This window comes from Carlito syrichta, unplaced genomic scaffold (genome assembly GCF_000164805.1).
Source record: "Carlito syrichta isolate Samal-C Ts95f unplaced genomic scaffold, Tarsius_syrichta-2.0.1 Scaffold309716, whole genome shotgun sequence".
Lineage (NCBI taxonomy): Eukaryota > Metazoa > Chordata > Mammalia > Primates > Tarsiidae > Carlito > Carlito syrichta.
In genome coordinates, this window is record NW_007253812.1 from 171,864 (window position 1) to 194,811 (window position 22,948).

General features: G+C 37.5%; 1 protein-coding gene across 1 annotated transcript; it reads left to right on the forward strand.

Annotated features, from left to right (window-relative positions):
* The first annotated feature begins 7 nt into the window (after nt 1-7).
* Nucleotides 8-22,948, forward strand: SMIM13 (small integral membrane protein 13). The gene is made up of 2 exons (XM_008067579.2): nt 8-119; nt 21,540-22,948. The coding sequence occupies exons 1-2, from the start codon at nt 44-46 to the stop codon at nt 21,725-21,727; spliced, it is 264 nt and encodes an 87-aa protein (XP_008065770.1). The 5' UTR covers nt 8-43; the 3' UTR covers nt 21,728-22,948.

The following is a 22,948-nucleotide window of genomic DNA, read 5'->3' on the forward strand; positions in this document are numbered from 1 at the left end:
GGTCCTCGCCCCCGCCGGAGCCGGCCATCCTCCTCTCCCCAGGATGTGGCACAACGTCGGGATGACGCTGCTCGTGTTCGTGGCCACGCTGCTGATCGTCGTGCTGATGATGGTGTGCGGTGAGTGGGGCACTCTCCGCGGGGCCGTCCACGCGCCCGCTCGCCGATTTGTTGTGCCTTAGTTAGGAAGAGGCGTGAGGGGACCCCTAGCGTCTCCGTCACCTGCTGTCCCCTACCTCTCGGGAGAGAGCGCCAGGAGCCGCGCCCCCGACCCAGGCAGGCCTCGGGCATCTTGGAGAGGCGAAGGGTAGGATCCCGGGCATCCTGACCCTGCGTTAAACCACACATTGCCTCACCGGCGCGTCTGCTCTTGATTGCCATTCTCACCACAGTCTGCTCAGATTTTAACCTTGGCCTGTTTTCGAAGGTGAAGTGATTGGCTCCTCCTTTTTCCTTTTCACAGGTTCTGGCCTTAGTGATAACGAGAGGTTTAACTATCTTCATCATTTAACCAGGGAGTGGGAGAGCGTTGGCTTTTCCGAACACGTGGAAGTGTTTGTTTACTTAGTTCAGGCGTCAACTCAAGTCCTAGCAGAGATGTTCAGACCAGGCAAACCGAAAAACACCAGCTCTATTAAACTTTCCAGGGTCGGGTAACCCAACTCTTAGTTCAGTAATAATAGTGCTAAGCTGTTTGTTGTGGTATTTTCCTTCTTGGAATGAGAGGACATTAAACTTTCTTCTCAAGATAATGCCAGTCCAATTTTAGATCTTTTTTATTTCTTTATTCACAGTAACCTATAACCACGGGGCTTTTAGCAGAGTGAGCAGTTGTGAAAAATTGGAAAGTATTTTAGAATAGATGTCAGTGCATTTATTTATATTTACGAGACTGAAGGATCGGTTTTAGTGATTGCAGTAATTGGTCAGAATTTACAAAGATACCATAGGGTTTATTCATTGCATAGTGAATGTACTAATTAATGCTTAGTAGAGTTGTGCTGGGAGAAGAAATATGTGTACACTTGTGGATATGCATGTATATGTGTTTGTATGTGTGTGTGTGTGTGTGTGTGTGTGTATATATATATATATGCTTTTTGTATGTTTAAAATTTGTTTTGCTTTACTAAGACGCTAGGTTAAAGCTTCTAATTTACAGCCTTTCTCTTCTGATGGGACAAAACAATTGTATAAACTTTCTCAATTTTCTGCTTGTGGTGTCGACATTTTGAGCTAATTGTAGATGTTTAAGGTTCTTGAAGCAAGGAAAACCAGATCCTTATGATTTGTTTGGGTGTGGGGAAGGAGGAAAGGTTATGTTATCTTTTCTAATTTGAACATGCAAGTTAACTTGGGCATAGGGATATGACATCTAGGCCCTACCACAGCTGAGATAGAATATGTATCAAACTTATCTTTGGGGCATCACTCATCTCTAAACAGCTATTTGATGGCTTAATTTTACTCATTTTCTAAGAGTGCCTTTAGGTTCAGAAAACAATATGGAATAAGAGGTGTGAGGTGTGCTAGGTTAAAAAAAAAAAACACAAGAACAACAAAAAACATTTTGGTTGGAATGGTCAAGAACTATGAAGAAGTGATCTAAATCCTTTTTTTGTTGGGAGAACTAATGATGGGATAGCCTCATGTTTTGACTAAGATGGCTCTAGGACTTGGAGAGAGGGAAGGATCAGACCAGACTTCAGTAACTAGGGTTGCCATAATAACACACCACAGATGTGTGACTTAAACGACAGAAATTTATTTTCCCACAGTTCTGGAGGCTAGAAATCCGAGACTAAAGTGTATGCAGGGTTGGTTTTTCTCCTGAGGCTTCTCTCCATGGCTTGTAGATGGTGGTCTTTCCCCCGTGTCTTCACGTGGTCTTTCCTCTGTATCTGTGCCCTAATCTCTTCTTATAAGGACAGTCAGTCCCTGGATTAGGACCCGTAGATGGTTTATTTCCTATGTCTTCATGTAGTCCTTCCTCTGTGTCTGTGCCCCAGTCTCCTCTTTTATAAGGACACTAGTCACTAGATTAGGGTCTCTCACCCTTATGACCTCATTTAACCTTAATTACCTCTTTAAAGGCTGTATTTCAAATACAGTGTAGTCACACTGGGTGTTATGCCTTCAACATGAATTTAAGGGGGACACAATTCAGCCCATAACATGCAGCCTATAACAGTGTTTTCAGCACTGTCTGAAAGGTAGAAGATAGCTGGATAGTTTCCTTTCTGTGGTCACTAACCCTTTGAGAACCTGGTGACTGCTGTGAGCCCTTTTTTAGAAAAATGTACCAACATAATTTCCTCCCCTATTTTGGAGATTTCATGGACTCCCTTTCCGTCTGTCTGTCCATCCATCCATCCATTCATCCAGGTCTCATTTGCTCTCCCAGGCTGAAGTGCAGTGGTGTGATCACGGCTCACCACAACTTCAATCTCCTGGGCTCAGGCAATCCTTCTGCCTCAGCCTCCTGAGTACCTGGGACTACAGGTGTGTGCCACCATGCCTGGCTAGTTTTTAAATTTATTTGTAGAGACAAGGTCTTGCTATGTTACCCTGGCTGGTCTCAAACTCCTGGGCTTAAGCAATCCTCCTGCCTCAGCCTCCCAAAGTGCTGGGAGTACAAGTGTGAGCCACTGCACTTGGTCAGCTCTTCTTCCTTGAACCCAAACATGGAGTTTAGGTTAAGAGCCTCTGTTATTTGGGTTAGGTCTCCTGTTTTATGATTTCATTCACTTCGGCAAACTGAGTGTTGAGTGGAAATACAGAATCCATGACAGGTATGTCCCAAGGAATTCGTAGTTTTTGTTAGAACTCTGACAGACTCTTTCACACCGTACTCTGATTTTCCAGTTTCAGGTTCCTGGGGGGGTTTTTCTTCTCTTGTCTATATTGCTTGTCTCTGCTTTCTCACTCCCCCTCATTCATTCTAAAGTGTTTTCTATCCCCCTTTCACTAAAACTGCCCTTGTTGAGGCCAGTAATAAATGGCCTCCATATTGCCCAGCCCAGGGTGGTCACTCATCAGTCCTAATTGAACTTAACCTGTCATACTTCTTCTCTACAATTAAGCATTCTCTTCAAGAAGCATTTATTTTGGCTTTTGTGTACTGTATTTCCATGGTGTTCTAACTACCATAGTGGCTAATTGTTTACTTTTTCTTGACTTCTCATCCCCTAGAATGTCTTAACTTTTTGTCCACACCCAACAATAGAAAATACATTATTTCTACTATGTTTATAAGTGTATAAATTACATGTATCAATCAGTTGATACACACATTCATACATATGCATCTACCTTTTGTCTATCAGTTTCTGAAATAAAAAAGCTACGGACTAGTATTTGCCCTTACTCTATGAGATGATTCTATTTTCTATTATGTTTTTTGGAATATAGTAAAAGTATATTTCTATTTTCTCTTTCTTTTACTTATTCTCTTCCTATGGTATTTTATTCCATTCTAGAGATTTAGATACTAACTGTAGCTAATGACTCTACAATTTGTATCTCTCTCTTATCTCTTGAGCCTCAGGCTTGTTCACCAAACTTTTTAATTGATAGCCCCACTTGGAGATCTAATAAGCATCTAATATTTAGTACATCTAAAACAGAACTCTTGATTTTTACCACCTATTTCTCCCTGGAGTCTTTCCCATCTGAAGTGTTACCTGCTTCCACTTAGTGGTTCAAGCCAGGGCCTTAGGTCTCATCTGTTATTCTTGCTTTTCTTTCTTTCTTTTTTTTTTAACTCCCCATCCTTCTCCCCTTAAGCGCATCAACTCCATGTGCAATTCTTCTCAGTTTTATCTCTTTAAAAAAATAAAAAATATATTCTTCATGACTACCACCACCATCATCATCTTTGGCTTGCCTTAGTTTCTTAACTAGCCTTTGTTTCAACCCATCTTTTCTTTGTAGTTCACTTCTCACATACTAGCCACACCGTTTTATGAAGAAAATATTTTATCAAATAGAAGTTCCTATGTACTTCCATATTTCTAAATAACATATCATTGCTATCTCTTGATTTTGCAATCTGGGACATTATTAACTAGGTAGACTCCCCATTTCTTTTCCTGCTTGCCATTCGTAACAGTTTTTCGCTGACTTGATAGTCAGGATTTATATTTTGACTGTGTAGACATTTTTCCCTGCTAGTCAAATAGTGTTGATATGACCATACCTCTTTTCATATATGATTCTTCATTTCTGGCATTCATTACATAATTGTCTACATAGTAGGCTCTCATATGTTTGAAGATTTAAGAAAGATTCCTTAGTACCACTTACTAAATTAAATAAGTTACCTAGTATTACTTTCTTGAACGTACTTATTGTTATTTATCCCCCTCCTAAACTTTCCATAATGTCTTACACCTATCAGTAATACTTCCCATGTGTTCAAATGAATTGCTCTTCCCCTCCTTTTCCTGTTCAGGTTCAGAGCCCTTCTTCTCAACAACGGTCATTCTCCTACTGAAAACTGTATGTTCTCTACTACCCTGTTCTGTACGATTTTCTGAATCTCATGTCATCATCCTTCTCTGTTAACACTCTTATTTTGTTAGAGCACCTTTTCTAGTAGTTTTCTCAGGAAGAATGTATAGAAAATAGTTTATTGAGCTAATGCATGCCTGAAAATGTCTTTTTATTTATTTATTTTCTATTCTTATACTTGATTGATAATTTGAGTATATTTGGGTTGCAAATAATTTTCATCCAGAATTTTAACATTCTTGCTCCAAGATTTCTTGCTTCCGGTTCTGATTTTGAAAAATCTAATGCCTTCTTATTTCCTTCTCTTTGTAGGTGAGTTTGTTTCTCTTTCTAGATGCTTTTTGGGTACACTTTTTTTTTTTATCATTGGTATTCTGAAACATCAGAATGATATACTTTGGTGTGCATCTCTTTTTTTTTTAGGCCTTTCAATTTAGGTTTTTTCCTACACATCTGGGAGAATTTTCTACTAGATCTTTCATAATTTTCTCCCCTTCATTTTCTTGTTTTTTTCTTTCTGAAACTTTTGTTAGTTGGTTATTGGACCTCTTGGGCTATTCTTTAATTTTACTTTTTTATCTCCTATTTTCTGTCCTACCTCTTCCCCCTTCTGGGAGCTGTTTTGGATTTTATCTTCTGTCTCTTATATTGAGTATTTTATTTCAACTATCTAGTTTTTAATTTCAGAGCTTTTTTTTTCTCTCTGAGTACTCATATCTAGCACCTGTTCTTGCTACATGTATGCAATATCTTAACTCCCTAAGCATATTATATGCTTTTCTTTTTAAGTGTTTTTTTCTTCTCCTTGCATTATCTGTGTCTTCCATGTTATTTCTTTCTGCTTGTTTTCTTTGGACTCTGCTTGATTGGAGGTTTTCTATATAAATGTCTAGTAATCTGTTCTCTGTTCATATTTAAAGAGTGCAGTAGTAAAAGATGATTAATTCTGTGTCAGCTCTGGGCTCACTGCAGTTTGATTGGATAGTAACTTGAAATCTTCTCTAGGGGTATTCCTAATTGTTAGTCTCAGGGTATGTCTTCTCTGTGAGTATCCTGTTTCTCCAGAGAGGAAGTCTCTCATTCCCCACTTAAGTATTGTAAACTTTACTGCCTTCACAAATAGACTTTTCAACCTGTTCTTTTTTCTTCCCTCCCCTACCCTCTTTTCACTCCTAAATTCTGATTTTTTCCCCCATAGTTCTACATTGCATTTTGGCTCTAATTGATACCCTCCTTCCTACTATCCAGATTTCTGTTTCCTTTGTTTTGCTAGACCATTTATCGCTAGTCCTCAGAGTAATATTTTTAAATGTCATCCTTGTTTAAAACCTATCCTCCAATGGCTTCCCATTTCTCTTGAAATATAATCCCAGTTTATTATTGTGGCCTCCAAAGGTCTATGTGATGGAGCCCCCGCCTGCCTCTCTGACCTGTCTCTCCGCTCTCCCCACTACTCATAACATTCCAGGAATAGGCCAACCCTGTACCCTCTGCAGGGCCTTTGTCCTCAGTCTTCCTCCAGCCCCTCACATGACAGGTCCTCATCATTCAGATTTCATTCAAAATGTCATCTCAGAAGACCTCCCCTCACCACCTGTGGTAGTTTAGGCAGTCACTTTATCACACTTACCCTTAGTTTTCAGAGCACTTGGCATCACCTGAAATGAGCTGTTTCTTGAGTCTTTTATCCCCATTTAGAGCGTAGACTCCATGAAGTCAGGAATCTCACCTGACTTGCTTACTGCTTTATCCCTGGATCCTAGAATAGTGCCTGGCACATAGTAGGCTCTCATATGTTTGAAGAATGAATTAAGAAAGATTCCTTAGTATAACTTATTAAATTCTCATTGTAAATAAGTCTTAAGTATAGTACAAACCAGAGTTGCCTCAATATAATGCTTATATTACTTAATAAAATGCTCTTAGGGGTGTTCGTGGGTGTCCAAAAATTAATAAAGCATAATCTCTGCCCTTGAGGACCTTACTCTTCAGTAGGGAAGACACTCATATAACAGGTAACTCTAGTAAAACCTCGGCTTCTACTCTATTTTTGGGTTGCCTCATAGAGCTCAGAATTCCCTAAAACTCATTCTTCTTGTTTTCAGTTTATGCACAAAATCTTTGGGATTATTTTAGCTTCTTCATTCTTTCCCATTCATTGGACCATGTACCCAATTCATACACCCATTCATTCCTTAAGTATTTGAGCATCTCTTGCAAGCAGGTTCTGAGATACAGTGATACCTAAAATCTGGTTCTAGAGAATCACAAGTTTTGGAGGGGGATACAGCTTAGTTATACCTTTCCACAACAAATTGCAAGAGTCTGAAAAGATCTACCAGTGTAGGTAAATTGTACTTTTACATGAAATTCATCAACTTGAGTGTGTATGCTCATTCCCTGTTACCGCTTTCCTTCAAACAAAACCAAATTTTTTATTTTCCTGAGGCTCCCAGAGCAGTCAGCACTTAAGTTCACATCTGTGATATAATAAAAAATATATTCGGTGTGTGTCACTGGTTTCTGGCACAAAACCCTTAGAATTTCATGAGTGTTTTTTGTTATTCAAGCTCCTATGGACTACACCTGACCTTATGAGGTAACTCAGAGTGGGACCCCTATTTAGTTTTAAGATGGGGGCTGTTAGTCCCTTTTGCCTTGTGGTAAGGAATACTTGAGGCTAGGTAATTTATAAAGAAAAGAGGTTTATTTGACTCTCACAGTTCTGAGGTTCCAAACTATCTTTAAAAGTCCATTCTTGGATGAACTAATAGAGCAGGAACGTACTCATTACCGTGAGCATGGCACCAAGCCATTCAGGAGGGTCTACCCCATAACCCAAACACCTCCCACCAGGCCCCACCTCCAGTGTTGGGAATCACATTTCAATATGAAGTTTAGAGGTGACAAATATCCAAACTAGGTCAGGGACTGATAACAGAAACACCAAATAGGTAATTAGAGGGTAGAAAGTTTCAGCTCTACCTTGACCTCCAGGGAATACAGAGGGGCTGGAGATTGGGGTATAAAAACTCTTGGAAAATGAATGTGATGAGCATTTCACACCTAGCAAATATATTTATTTATTTTTGATTCAGGGTTTCACTCTGTCACCCAGGCTAGAGTGCAGTGGCATGATCATGACGATCATGGCTCATGGCAGCCTCAAACTCCTGGGCTCAGGCTGTCTTTCCACCTCAGCTGCCTGAGGAGCTGGGACTACAGGTGTGTACCACCTTGCCAAGCTAATTTTTAAATTTTTTTGTAGAGATGAGATTTCGCTATGTTGCTCAGGGCTGGTATTGAACTCCCGCTTAAACAGTCCGCCTCCGTGGGTCTCCCAAAGTGCTGGGATTAAAGGAATGAGCCACCTGTCTGGCCCAAACTTAGCATATTTAAAACCTCATTCTTACTTACTCTACTTGGAGCCTTTTTCGTTTCAGTTGCCAGTGAGGCCTCCCTTAATCTCTGCATAAACTACCAGCCTCCCTTGCAACATACATGGCCTCTTTCTCCTTACTCTGCTTTATTCTACAGTACTTCATTAACATTGGACACATATGTTGCAATAAGGATAGTATTTGGAACATGGTAGGTACTCCACAATATTTCAGTGAATGATTAAATGAATGAATTTTCAGCCCTTGACTAATTGGCTAGGATGAGCTTATAGATGGGAACAAGAGACATCTAGATTATGTCCCTTTATATGTGTGACCTCCAGAATTTATGCTTTCTTATAGCAATGGGGAACGAGGAGTTTTAGCAGAATTTTAGGCTGCAGTGTGAGGAGAAGGGGGGCCAGAAGCCAAGAAACAGGAGATGAGAGTAAGTGTCGATTAAAGTTTGAACTGAGGCGGCAACCGTAAATAGAGGCTGGGAGTGGGAGGTGGCCTTCTGACTTGAAGGTGACGCAGCAACAGTTGTGTCACTTGTGTCTACTCTGTCTGCCACTGTGTCTAAAGAGCATGTGGCATTTGAAGTCTTTGGACAGAATTAGAACCCAGGCAGCATAGAGTGTGGATCTACATAAGGAATGAGCGTAAATTTTTTCCTGGCATCTTTAGACCCTTTCTTCTCCAGAGGTTGGCTTGGTTGTGTTCGCTAATTCATCCTGGCCCGACAGATCCTGTGCAGACTGTAATTTGCAGGTCTGGCCTAATACCGAGTCCTAGGCTCCTCCTGTGCCCAGCAAAGTTAAGGAGTTAGAAGGAGCAGAGTTGGATTCAGGCTGATCTGCGACTGTGATCAAGTCACATAGCTAACACTGCCATTTACTTGTGTGACTTGATCAACGCACTCAGCCTTTGCAATTGTAGCAAGTAGGTGAATTCACAAATAATCCAAGGATACTGAGGGTCGACTGTGTTTCTTCTTATCTCTCTCACATTGAGGTACAGTTAGATGTGTATGAATTAGTTGGTGTTTGAAAAACAGATTTTTGAAGATTAAATCTGGTTTGAGAAATTTAAACTATACTTAGATCAACTTAGGTTTACTTAGGATAACCATACATTTCAAAGACAGTAGAGGTAAAATATGTTGATTGCAGAATAGTGTGAATAAATTTTTTAGATCATTTCGTCTATTGGTTTTCAGGTAATCTGCAAAGATGTGTTTAAAAAATAAACTTAGGCACTGTAACATTTTAAATAATTTAATTGAACAGGGACCAGTTCATGAATCAGGCAGTGCCAAACTACAACCTGTTGGGGCTCTACCAAAGGGGTATTAAGGGGAAATCCTTTGTAAGGTGTTCATAGAAGCGAGACAAGGAAGATATTTGATTGGTTAAATTAGAAAGTCCCTAGTTAGAGATTAGTTGATGGTTTCTGATTGGCTAAGCCTCAGTTTTGTTTGAACCCAGTTTACATAGATCCTAGGAGAATATCGAGACAGTGGACCTACACGAGGAGAGAGAAATAAACTCATATTTACACTGAGTTGAGTGTCGGTTTGCTTGTGTAGAAACTAGACCCTTCTCAACCTAATGGCCTTCCAGTTATTTTAATTGATGCACTAGGAGTTTGATGAATAATTGATTCTAATTTCTGATTTTAGTCAGCTTTATTGAAGTATTAACATACAATAACACGTTAGGTATATAGTTTGGGAATTTTGGCATATACAGTAGTGACCACTACCACAATCAAGATCCAGAGCATTTCATCACTCCAGAAAGTTTCATCATGTCCCTTTGTAGTCAATCCTTAAGCCTCTATCAACAACTGAACTTTTTTCCATAACTATAATTTTGCCTTTCTAGAATGTAATATAGATGGACTCATATAATGCTTTTTGTGTTTGCCTTCTATCACCTAGTATAATGCCTTTGAAATCTATTTGTGGTGTTGTATGTATCAGTAATTCATTTTTTAAAATTGCTAGAGAGGATTCTGTTGTGTGGATATGCCAGAGTTTATCTATTTGCTCATTGTTGAACATAACAGTTGTTGCTAGTTTTCTACTGTTTTCTAGCTTTTGGCTACTAATATTTTTATTATTCTTATTTTACTAGTATTACTATTGTTAACTTTCAATTACAAATCTTGGTGTGGACATATGTTTTCATTTCTCTTGGGTAACTTTATAACACACTACCAACCTTTGCATTGAGAGTTCCAGTTATTCCACCTCCATCACCAACGTTTGGTATTATCTGTCTTTAATTTGGCCATTCTGTAGGATAGGTAGTGACCCATTATAATGATTTTGGTTTTTGTTTCCTTATAACTAATGATGTTGAATATCTTTTTCATGTGTTATTTGCCATTCTTTCTATCTTCTGTGGTAAAGCATCTGTATAATTTTTCCCCCGATTAAAAAAAAATTGTGTTGCTTGTCTTTTTTTCCCCAATTATAACAATTCTTATGTAGTCTGGGTACAAGTCTTTTATCAGATATATTTCACAGATATTCTAATCTGTAACTTGCCTTTTTATTTTTTGTGTCATTTGTTTTGTATTTCATTAAGTTTGGTAAGTCCCACTTACCATTTTATTTTATTTTATTTTATTTTATTTTATTTTATTTTATTTTTTGAGTCAGCTTCTCACTCTATTGTTCAGGCTAGACTGTAGTGGCACGATCACAGCTCACCACAGCCTCCAATTCCTGGGAAGAGAGGTGGGATTAACAGTAGTCAATATCTGTCTGGGGACAGGGAGACACCCCTTATCCACAAGGGTACCTGAACGATGCATATTTGTATACCTAACCCTTAACTATACCCCACAACTTAAAAATAAAAGATGTGATTTAAAAAAATAAAAAAATTAAAAGTATATTTAAACCTTTGTGTGATTATCTAGGAAATAATATTTCTTATGGTAAAAAATAATTTGAAGTTTAAACCTTCTAGTTTTTTTCATATTAAATCAACTAAAATGAAATGTTTGGAATATTTTTAATTAAAAAACATTTTGGTTCTGAGCCATTTGAATAAAAATATTTCTAATATCTAAAAAACAGAAATGTGTTGTTTAAATTTTGAATATTTGTTTTTTTCCAGACATTTTGTTACCAATTTCTAGTTTTAATTTTTTTATGATCAGAGAATGAATTTTGTATGATAAAATTTAGGAAAATTTGCCCCTAAACTAATGGGACTTGTTTTATGATACAGAATGTGGTCTATCTTGGTGAATGTTCCATATATAATTGAGAAGAATGTTTCTTCTCTATTATAGAATGGAATGTTCTGTATATCTCAGGTCAATTTGATTGGTAGGGGTGTTTGGTATTTTTGTGAAAGGACACTGGCAGGTCTTACCACACACTACTGTATTACATAGTAGGAGTCTTCAGAGCTAACACTGAGCTCTGAAATGGATCAACTGGTGAAAGTCATTAAATCCTTAAATTCATGGATAGTTATGTGTGTGTGTGTGTGTAGTGGTAAAGGAGGTGGGGAGCATGAAGTTGGTTGATTTGAGTATCTACTGTGTACCAGGTACTATTTTAAGGCATAGGGAACATATTGGAAAACACTGATTAAACCAAACATTTCTCTTCTTAAGAAACTTGTGTCTCATGGGGAGGAGAGTCAGTACTAATATTAATACAATGGAGGATGGGAGTAAGTATGAGGTACTAAAGCAATCACCCAAGAGAGCGCATATTGAAAAAATAGTATTGTAGAAAGATTTAAAATTTATATGTTAATAATGCTTAAAATTCTCAGTAACAGTAGTAGTAGTTTCATGTCTGTGTAGTTTGCCCTAGAGGGGAGGAGGTTGGAGCCTAGAAAATGGTAGCTGTGCTAATATTTGATGAATGTTTAGTTTATTGTCATTCTTTTTAGATTGTTACACATATTAGCTTCTAATTAGCACATTGGCCCTTTGAGAGTGGGTACAATTATCATCTACATTTTCTGGACGAGGAACCTGAAGCACATAGAGGTTAACTTGCCCAGTGTACAAGTAGTTGCTCAATTAGGGTTCATGGCAGAGTATTGTGACTCTAACGTGCCCCTGAGATGTTAGAGAGTATGATGATAGTCTAGCTGACAGCTAGTAAGGATTTGAGTGGGATAGAGAATGACACTAGGAGTGTAGAGAAGGAAGCAGATGAGCGAGGGTTTGTTAAAATAGAATCGATAGCACTGGAATAAAGTAAAGGAGGAACAAAGTGCTAGAGAGTAACTTTTTCTTATCAGAGAGAAGGGGAGAGGATGCAGTAGGCATGAGTAGTTGTTAGATGAAGATACATACACTTTTTCTCTCACACACTCATACACATACAACCCAATCACATCCACACACATGCACAAACACACTTTTCTGAAGTGTCTTTAAACCAACCAGATAGAGATTCTCTTCTGGGGTTAAAGCAAGGTGAAAGATATGGGTAGAAAATTTGGTCATCATCTGTAAAAGTGGTACTATTTGGATCCATGGCAGTGTGGTGATCACCGAAAAAGAAAAGAAAGAGGAGAGAAGAGATTTAAAAAGGCAACATTAAAATAGTCTTACACTTATTGAATAAGAGTTGGATTTAGAGGTATTATGGTTCAAAATTGTGTTGACTCAGTAGTGGTAACTGAATCAGAGGCTTAACTTCTAGCTTTGCTCAGTGTGTCATTGGAAAGGAGGGATGTACAGTAGAGGCAATATTGTTCTGTAGTAGGGGTCAGAAGAGTTTGGCTCTATTTGGTTTGATCTGCATTGTGTTCTTGGACATATTATCTTACATGTGAGCCTTTGTTGCCTTCAGAGTAAAATGGAAATAAAGTACTAGGATTGAAAATAGAAAAGAGCTTTATACAAATGTGAGATTGATATTGAGTCAATTAGCCACTTAAATACCGCCATGAAGTTGAGATTATACAACTCCATTGGAATGATTCCACAGTTTTCAAAAATGAGAATTTGTTGTGCTGCACCTGGATTTTGAACTAAAAAACTCATGGATATTATCTTAGTCCATTTGGGCTGCTATAACAAAATATCATGGACAGTAGCTTATGAACAACAGAAATTTATTTCTCATGATTCTGGAGGACTGAGAAGTTAAAGATCAAGCTACTGGCAGATTCATTGTCTGGTGAGGGCCTGCTTCCTGATTCATAGACAGCTGTCTTCTCACTGTATCCTAACATGGCAGAAGGGGAGGGTGAGGGAGCTGTCTGGCATGTTTTTTTATAAATGCATTTGTCCCATTCATGAGGACTGCACCCTATGACCTAATCATCTCAGAAAGGCTCCAACTCCAAATGCCATCACATTGGGGATTAAGTTTCAATATATGAGTTTGGGGGAAACATAAACATTCACTTTGTAGCAAATAGTGAAATCACATAATAGCAAGTAGTGAAATCATATAATCAATCCCTAAATTGTGTTTTCTGTTTTAGTCATACTTATGCCATGAGAATCTGAGAAATTTGATATACTGTTAAAAGTCATTGCTCTGTCTTATGTATTTGGCTCTCTTCAGTAGTTGTGAGTCACTCTGAGTCTTTATTTTTCTTATCTAGAAAATGAGAATGGTTGCAGAAGAATTATGAAGACTAAATGAGATACTAAACATGCGAGCACTTTGTGAACTGAGAACTGTATAATTGAAGGTGAAATTACAGTTATCCCCTGGGTTTGTGGTATATTGAGGTTGATGGCAATGGTTCATCACTCAGGTTCATCTACTATCAGTACCTTTTGAAGCTCCATATTTGTCTTGCATAGAAAAGAGTATACAGTGTGTTCCATGAAATTTAGCCTTTGAACTAATGTTTACTTATCGGCACACACAAGTGTGTGCTCTTGATTATCCCTGAGTACACACCCTCTATTGCTGGCCAGTTACTCTGACATACAATAAGTACGTATCAGTCTGAAACTGGAGCAAGACATGGATTTCCTTTTAAACTGAAAAACCACAATTACTCATTTTACCAGTCAGTGTAAATTTCTGATTATAGGTATTCATAATTGTGGACAGTCCTTTTGCCCTTCTCCTTTCTTTTTCTCTCTCTCTACTGTGTCTCTTCTACTGAATCCCAGGATATGTTATAAGATCCCTGCTCATAGAGTAAGAGTAGGTAAGGAGTTTCTGGTGTGTGCCTGTCAGATTTGGGTGGGAGGAATTGTATGAGCTATACTTCAGTAAGTGGTCCTGTCTGCTGTAGGCCTACAGGGTACAAGGAATCCTTTTTTTTTTTTAGTAAAAGGCAGTTTACTTTTTAGTAGTTATTCTTCCTTCATCTCCTCTCCCCCAAAATACATTCACACACCTGGGAGAAGTCAGTCACTAGAGCCCCGAGTCCAAATTAGGCTGGTCTGTTTTTATGGTAAGTTGGAGTTATAAATCTGAACTACTAATTCCATTCCTTGTGTCTGTAGTGCCTCTCTCCCTCCCAGCACACACACCTACATATACATCCCTCTTCTATTATTTGGTGCTGTCTTACTAAATACTCTTTTACTTGTAAAGAGTGATACTTCATTTTCTAAGTAACTTTCCATTTAATCTTCTCTTCCATTCAGAGTATACAACAGAATGAGTTCTGAATAAGTAAATGTTGTATTAAACCATTCTATTAACTAGACATAATACAATTCTACTTAGAGCGAGATATAATCATTTTTATGTTCTACTTGTGACCATCATTATATCAGTCATCATATCCACGATCCTCCTGCAACATCGCCCCACTCACATTTGTTTACGTACTCACACTGCCTCATTAGTAAATACTAAGGTGGCTTGTGTTGCTTTTTCTCAGGTGGCATCTTCTCAAACAGGCTATCTGGTCAACTCTTTTGTCTTTCCCCACAGGCACTCCACTATTAATCTCTTCCTCCTTTTCCTTGGCCAGTCTCCATAATTGATTGGCAGCAGCACTCATGCTTCTTCTTCCCTTTGTTTCTAACTTTTCCAAACCTGCATGTGCATCAGAATTATCTAGGGAGCTTAAAAAAAAAAAGAAGAAGAAGAAGTGCAATTTCTGGAGATTGATTTGGGATATCTGGGATGAGTCCTTGAAAATCTGTATTTTTTAAAAACTCCTCAGGAGTCTGGTGAGTAGCCAGTTTGAATGATTCCTCTTGTGAAAGCTGCAATGTGGTAATCACATATCTTTAACTAGCATCATTCCATTGGATAATAAATAGGTTTGAACTTGCCTTACAATTACAAGTATTCTTTTCCTTAAATGGGAGATTATGACTCCTAGCCTCATCTGACACTATCTTGCTTCCAGGCCAAGTAGTCCCTCAGTTCCAGAAGTCAAGGATGCCTTGCATTGTGGACATTCATCAAAGGTCAGGCTGCGTTGAAATTTTAAAGGAATTGAGGCAGATCCCAAGATTTTAAAGTTTTGGTTAAACTTGTCTGCCTGGGTTTTTTGGGTGGCCCCTACTAATACCTATTGCCTAATAAAGGTACAGGAGATGGATATCTTTACTGAATATCGTTCTCCAGGCTATCCTATCCACTTCCCTTCAGTCTCTAAAACCACTCATGTGCTTTCAGGGTTAGGTTCTACATCAGTGTTCAATGTACATCAATGTACAGCAGACAGGACCACTTACTGAACATTGACCCTGCTCTGGTTAATGCAGACTGCTTCTGGAGCTAACACTTGGCCCAATTTAGGGCATAGATCCTACGTTGTGTTTGTTTTAGAATGTGTAGGTTTTTGAGAAATTATAGAAAGCTAGGGAAGGAGCACCAGTATACAGAGAGACGCATAGAGGAGAATGAAGCAAGTGTGCAGGGAGAAACTGATAATGCTAAGAGAATGACTTCAGTTCCTGAGAACCTTCTACTAGTTCTAATCCCTGGTAAGGATACTTCCTTCCATGGGCTCAGAGACACCCCCATACACTTATAACAAATTTCCCTTTTTTGTTTAGCTAAGCCTTAGGGATTCTGTAACTTGAACAACAACAACAACAACAAAACTGCATTATTAAGATAGCAGGAAATGAGCTATATGTGACTTTCTACTCTGTGTTACATTTGTCATAAGATTAGTGTAAACAAAATACTATAGATGTATAGATCAGGACCCTATTAGTCAACAACAAGGACTGTGACATAACAGAAGTATGTGACAGAACAGTTTGGTCAAACCGAATAACAACTTGGCTATTAGATGGTATGTGCAAAACATTTTCTCACATAGATTTCCCCAAATTAAAAAAAGTTAGTGATTATTTTTGTTGATAAATTATTGTACATATTTATGGGGTGCATGTGATATTTTGATACATGCATGCAATGCCTAATGATTAAATGAGGGTAATTAGGATATCCATCACCTCAAACATTTGTCACTTCTTCCAGTCACCTCAAATGTGTTTCATTTCTATCAAATCTTATAGCTATTTTGAGAGATATAATACATTATTATATATCTGTGTTTTCATGCCCTTTAACGCACTCTTTTTCCTTTCCCCCTACCAACCCTTCCCAGCCTCTGATAATCATTATTCTACTCTCTACCTCTATGAGATCAACTTTTTGCTCTCACATATGAATGAGAACATGTGATTTTTGGTGGTTGTTATTGTTGTTCCCGACATATTTCACTTAACATAGTGACCCTCCAGTTCCGTCCATTTTGCTGCAAATGACAGGAGTTCACTCTCTTAATGTCTGAATAATATCCTATTGTGCATCTATGTCACATTTTAAAAAATCCATTCATCTGTTGATAGATATTTAGATTGCTTCCATATCTTTGCTATTGTGAATAGTGCTGCAGTAAACATGGACATGTATGCAGATACCTCTTCACTATACTGATTTCCTTTCTTTTGGATGCATACCCAGCAGTGGAATTGCTGAATCATATGGTAGATCTATTTTTAGGTTTTTGAGGGACTTGAATGTTCTTGGCACTTTGTCAAAAACCAGTTGGCTTTAAATCCATGGATTTATTTCTGGATTTTCTATTCTGTTTCATTGATCTGTCTGTTTTAATGCTAGAACCATACTGTTTTGGTTACGGTAGCTTTATAGTTTCTTTTTAAGGCAGGTAGTGTGATGCCTCCTAGCTATTATTATTTTCATTTCTAATTAACATAACAATTGCATATCTTATTAGCAGTTTCACCTGGCACAGTACTACCACTTTAAGTTTTTTCCCCTGCTGAAGCATGCTTTTCATGGTATATACTCTTTGGAATTTTAATAATGGTTCATTTTCCAAAATAAATGAGTCTATGTGTAGTTGTTTTTCCATTCAAACTGCCTGGCATTTTTAGTATCATCCTTGGTTCAGACAATTAATACTCTGGTAAACAGCCTGTTATAGAGGCATCAGATCTTGCCAATCCTGGGTATTGTGAGATGAAGACCACTCTCCCATCCTCCTCCCATCTTTCCTCACCAAATCACAGCTCTGTGGGAACTTAGTCATTTTTCTTGGAGGATAGCGTGTTGAAATTCCCTCAGTTTAGTGAATCCACTGCAATTCTTATCAACACTACACTTTATCTCTTTCTTTTATACTGCCTATCATTACAGCAGTTATTGTAAAAACAAAAACAAAACAAAAACAAGAAACAAGCACAGTGGATATTTGTTCTTTCTGGCTACCCAGCAGATGAACTCTATATTTATATTACATATATCTCATGATTTTTTGGTGGGAAGCAGTGTCACTACCTGCATGCTTCTCCCAGCCTACAGAATACCTGCAGTCTTCTCCCAGCAGACAGAATAGGGAGAAATAAGCACGCTTTTCAAGCTTGCTTATCTCAGACTTGAGAATTAAAAAATACAGCAGTATGAATTTGGAGTGGTTCAGCTGGTGGGAATAAGAAGGGGAGTGGTGAGTGTGGACATAGTAGCCATAACTTACTGTGCTTCGTACTCTAGAGTTTCTGTCATCGGCACAACATTCTGAATTTTGACTTGAGATTAAATCCCTTACATTGTTTGGTTGCTGGTAGTACATAAAACTATTTTTGTGTGTAGGGGTTCCTTTCATTAAAGTTGAGGAGTCTGTAATCTAGCTGAACGCTCTTATATCCCAAGACTCTGACACTAAGCTACAATGGGTCTCCTACATACAAACCTTCAAGTTGCAAACTTTGAAAGATGCAAACATGCATTTTCTTGTCCAGTCATGTAAGTTAGTTTATGTATCTGGTGTATGTTGTCATATGTATGCATCCTCTACAAATGGTTGTGCTTTTGTGTGCTTTACTGTTCAGTACTGTATACCTATCTTTTTATGTATTATTTGTGTGAAAAGTATTATAAACTTATTACAATACAGTACTATATAGCCGGTTGTGTTAGTTTGGTACCTAGGCTAACTTTGTTGGACTTACAAACAAATTAGACTTACGAACACGCTTTAGGAATGGAACTTGTTCTTATGTAGGGGACTTAGTGAATCCTTAGTTCCCTATTTTGTAGATTTCTGTGCTGAGACACTTTGCTTTCTCTTTTTTTTTCTTTATTTATTTTTTATTTTATTTTTAAATTTTTTTTGAGTTGAAGTCTCACTCTGTCACCCAGACTGGAGTGCAGTGGCCGCTCCCAGCCACTGCAGCCTCGACTGCTGGGCTCCGGCGAGCCTTCCGCCTCAGCCTTCCAAGTAGCTGGAACTATAGGCACGCGCTACCACACCCGGCTAATTTTTGATTTATTGTAGAGATGAGGGCTCGCCAAGTTGCCCAGGCGGGTCTCGAACCCGCGGGCTCAGGCAATTCACTCACCTCAGCCTCTCAAAGCATGGGATTACAGGCTGAGCCACCAAACCCTGCTTTACCAGTTTCTTATTTTTCTTGATTTTCAAACCATGTGTGTTCATTGTAGGGAAATTTGGTAAGTACAGAGAAGTGTAAGAGAAAAAATGTGAATCAACAAATTGATCTACAGATTCAAAGCAGTCCCTATCAAAATTCTCACTGCCTTTCTTGCAGAAATTGACAAAGTGATTCAAATAGCCAGAATAGCCAAAATAGTCAGAATAGCCAAAACAATCTTGGGGGAAAAAACAAAGTTAATGGACTCACATTTCTTGATTTCACAGCTTAGTATGAAGCTTCTGTAACCAAAGCGGTGTGGTGCTAGCATAAAGATAGGCATATACAAGTCAATGGGATAAAACTGAGAGTCCAGAAATGAACTGTAACTTTTAGGGCCAATTGGTTTTTGCAAAGGTGCCAAGAGGATGCAAGCGTGGGGAAGAATCGTCTTATCAGCAAATGTTCTGGGGCAACTTGATATTCACAAGCAAAAGAATGAATTTGGACCCCCCTCTCACACCAAAATTAACAAAAGTGAATCAAACGCTTACATGAAGAGCTAAAACTTTTAGAAGAGTACATAGGTGTATATCTTCATGACCTTGGATTAGTTAGTAGCTTCCTAGATCTGACACCAAAAGCACAAGCAACAAAAGAAAAATGAGAAATTGAGCTTCCTTAAAATTAAAAACTTTTGTTCTTCAAGAACATTTTTAAGACAGTGAAAGGACAACCTACAGAGTGGGAAAAATACTTGTCAATCATATATTTAATAGGCATCTAGTAGCTAGAATATATAAAAAACTCCTACAACTCAATAATAAAAAGACAAGCAACTCTATTAAAAATGGGCAAATAAAATGAATAAATATTTCTCCAAGAAGATAGACAAATGACTAATAAGCACATGAACAGATACTCAACATCATTAGGGAAATGCATATTAAAGCTGCATGATATATCATTTTACACCCACGAGAATGACTCTGATAAAATAAAAGATGGCCAGTAAAATGTGTTGATGAGGAGGTGGAGAAATTGGAACCTCATACATCACTGGTGGGAATATAAAGTAGTATAGCCGCTTTGCAGTTTCACAGTGGGTTCAACAGTTACTATGTGACCCAAGAGAATGAAAACATATGTTTTTAGAATATATCCAAAGGACATGAAAGCATATGTCCATGCAAAAACTTGTACACAAACATTCATTATAGCCAAAAGGTGAAAACTTTTTTTATAATAGCCAAAAAGTAGAAACTATCCAAATGTCTATTAGTTGATGGTTAAGCAGAATGTGATATATCCATATAATGGAATATTATTCAACAATAAAAAGTGAAGTACTTCTTTTAATAATTATGAAAAGATGCTCAACATAATTAGTCATTAGGGAAATATTTATTTGGAGAAGTTATTTTAACACTATGGATGAATATTGGAAACATAGGCTAAGTGTAAGAAACCAGACACATTGATCTGACTTATGTATTCAGAATAGGCAAATTCATACAGATAGAAGAAAATAGATTAGTGGTTGCCAGGTTTAAGGGGGGAGCGGGGATGAGGAGTGACTGCTGATGATATGGTTTCTTTTGGGGTTTTCATTCATTCCTCACAATAGCTTTGTGCTCTTCTGTCAGAAGTGGGACTCCTGACTCCCTCCTCAGTGTTTTTTCTAATAATTCGCTGTGCCTATTTTACAAAGAATTTTGGGTAAAGAAAGAAATGCTAATTTGGAATATCATTAAAATGCTATTTTTCAAAGTTGAGTGCTTTACTCAAACACACAGTTGATCAAAAAATATTTTTGGTTTGATTCAGTTAGCACTCAACACTCAAGCTTAAAGGAAAGTAAGAACTTGAGAAATAGATTAAATCTCTAAAGTTAGTCTTTTCGTGTCTTCTTGTTTATGGTAATCTTTTTTTCTCCCAGAGATTGTAAGCATGATACAAGTAAAATTAGAAACTTTCTTTAAGTGCCCATTCATCTTGGTCTGGTTTAACATTGGGGTAGAAAACCTGGCTAGATTTTTTTCACAAAAAATGCTGCAGCCCATTGTTATTCTATGAAATAAGAGTGTTTAGAGTAGACAGCACCCTGAAAACACGTCAGCATGAAAAACTTTGTTACAGTGGCTAACTTTATCGATTTCATGCTCTTTAACAATTAAGAGCAACCAAGCATAAGTTCAGAAGTTTGATCCTGTGCATTCATTTATAAACATTTTTGAATGTTTGTTCCTTATTTGTGGCGTCTAAATTTATTTAACTTATTTAACTTAAAACTCATTGTAAAAACAAAAGTATATTTTCTGTGAAAATTATTTCTAGAAACCTAATAGATAGCACTATCTTGACTGAGAAGTTTTCACTAAAGTGGAGTTGATTCCTGCTATTTAATATCTTTTGCATTTTGATTTTAATAAATAACCTAAGATATGAATGTCTAAGTAAATAACAAAGTAGATTGTTTCTTCCACAGAACAAATGCTTTCAAAAATTTTATTTTAATATAATAAATACTTTTGCTTAGGTATCTTAATCTCATTATAACTTGCACATAGATGGGCCAATCTTAGAATTTAAATTTATAAGGACAGAAATTGTTTTTTCTATCACTGTGTAGTCCCAGAATTTATCTTTATGCCTGTACATTGTAAATACCTAGTAAATGTTTGTTATATAAATATATATTTGTAATTGCATACATATTTACATTACATATACTGTTTTGTAATATAATCCTTCTGTAACAATTACCTGTAACATTCTAAATTGTGTGTAATAACTTTTCTATTGTTTCTGTCTTTCTTTAGGTTGGTATTTTGTATGGCATCTCTTTTTACTAAAATTCAAGTTTCTCCGGGAACTGGTGGGAGACACAGGATCCCAAGAGGGAGATCACGAGCCTTCAGGGTCTGAAACTGAAGAAGACACTTCATCCTCTCCACACAGGATCAGATCTGCTCGCCAAAGGAGGGCACCTGCCGATGAAGGCCACTGACCCCAGGCATCATCCTTTAGTAGTGAATGATGAAAGGCAGTTGTCAGCCTTTGTCTTTAGTGACTTGGCTTTGAAATTTACTAAATGACTGAAGGACATTTGTACTTGGATTTTAAGTCCACTTCAAAAGATTTACATTTAAGCCATATAAAAATAAGGGAATTAAAACCAAATTGGACCATTGCAAATTTAATCTTAAAGGTAATCTTTTGCTTCACTAGCTTTTTACTTAACACTTATTCCTTTGTTCTTGGGCTTATTTTCTTGCAATGGTGCAAATCTGGTAAACATTACAGGCTTGAAAAGCCACATTTTATTAGTCCTACGATGTGTACTTTTTTCACATTTTAACTTGTCTGAAATTGGGATGCATCTCATTACTGTCAACTAGGTGATAGTTATGTAATTATACTACCTTGTGCGTGTGTGAATTTACAGCTTGTCATAGTGTCATTACTTAAACGAACATGTGTATTGTTGGTATCAGATGTGTCCAGTTTAATTGGCATTTTATAATGTCTTCAAAAAGATTACACTATGATTCAGCATTGACACGAAAAGTTATTGCATATGCAGAAAAGCATGGAAACAGAGCAGCAGGGCATACCTTTAACATTAGTGAAGCAAATATCTGTCATTGGAGGAATAACTGAAATTCTATATTTTCTTGCAAAGAAACAACAAAATGCTTTACAGGACCTAGGAAAGGAAGATACCCACAAGTATATGAAGTTGTACTACATTTTGTCAGTGAAACACGTGCAAAAGGATTGTCTGTCACACGTCAAGCAATGCAGTTGAGGGCGGGAGAAATTGCCAAAACTCTCGGAATTGATGAAACAAAATTCAAAGCAATGAGAGGCTGGTGTGACTGATTCATACGTTAAGAGGGACTGTTGTTAAGGCATCAAACATTATTTTGTCCAAAACTTCACACTGCCATTAAGCAGAAAACAGTGGTAGAGCACTCTTTCAAGAAACGCTGCATACCCAGTGTGCTTCACGACATGGAGAGAGATGTGTGGGAAAATGCAGACATAGATGACTGTGACTTGAAAAGTGATTCAGAAGAGTTGGACTCGGAATATGAAGTTGTAATTATAACTTAACTGATTTAACACATTTTCTTTACATATGCACAAGAGTGAGTGATAAAAATCTGTTTAACTCTAAAAGTGCTGTTTCAATAAATATAAAATAAATATTTTCTGTGATGCGAAA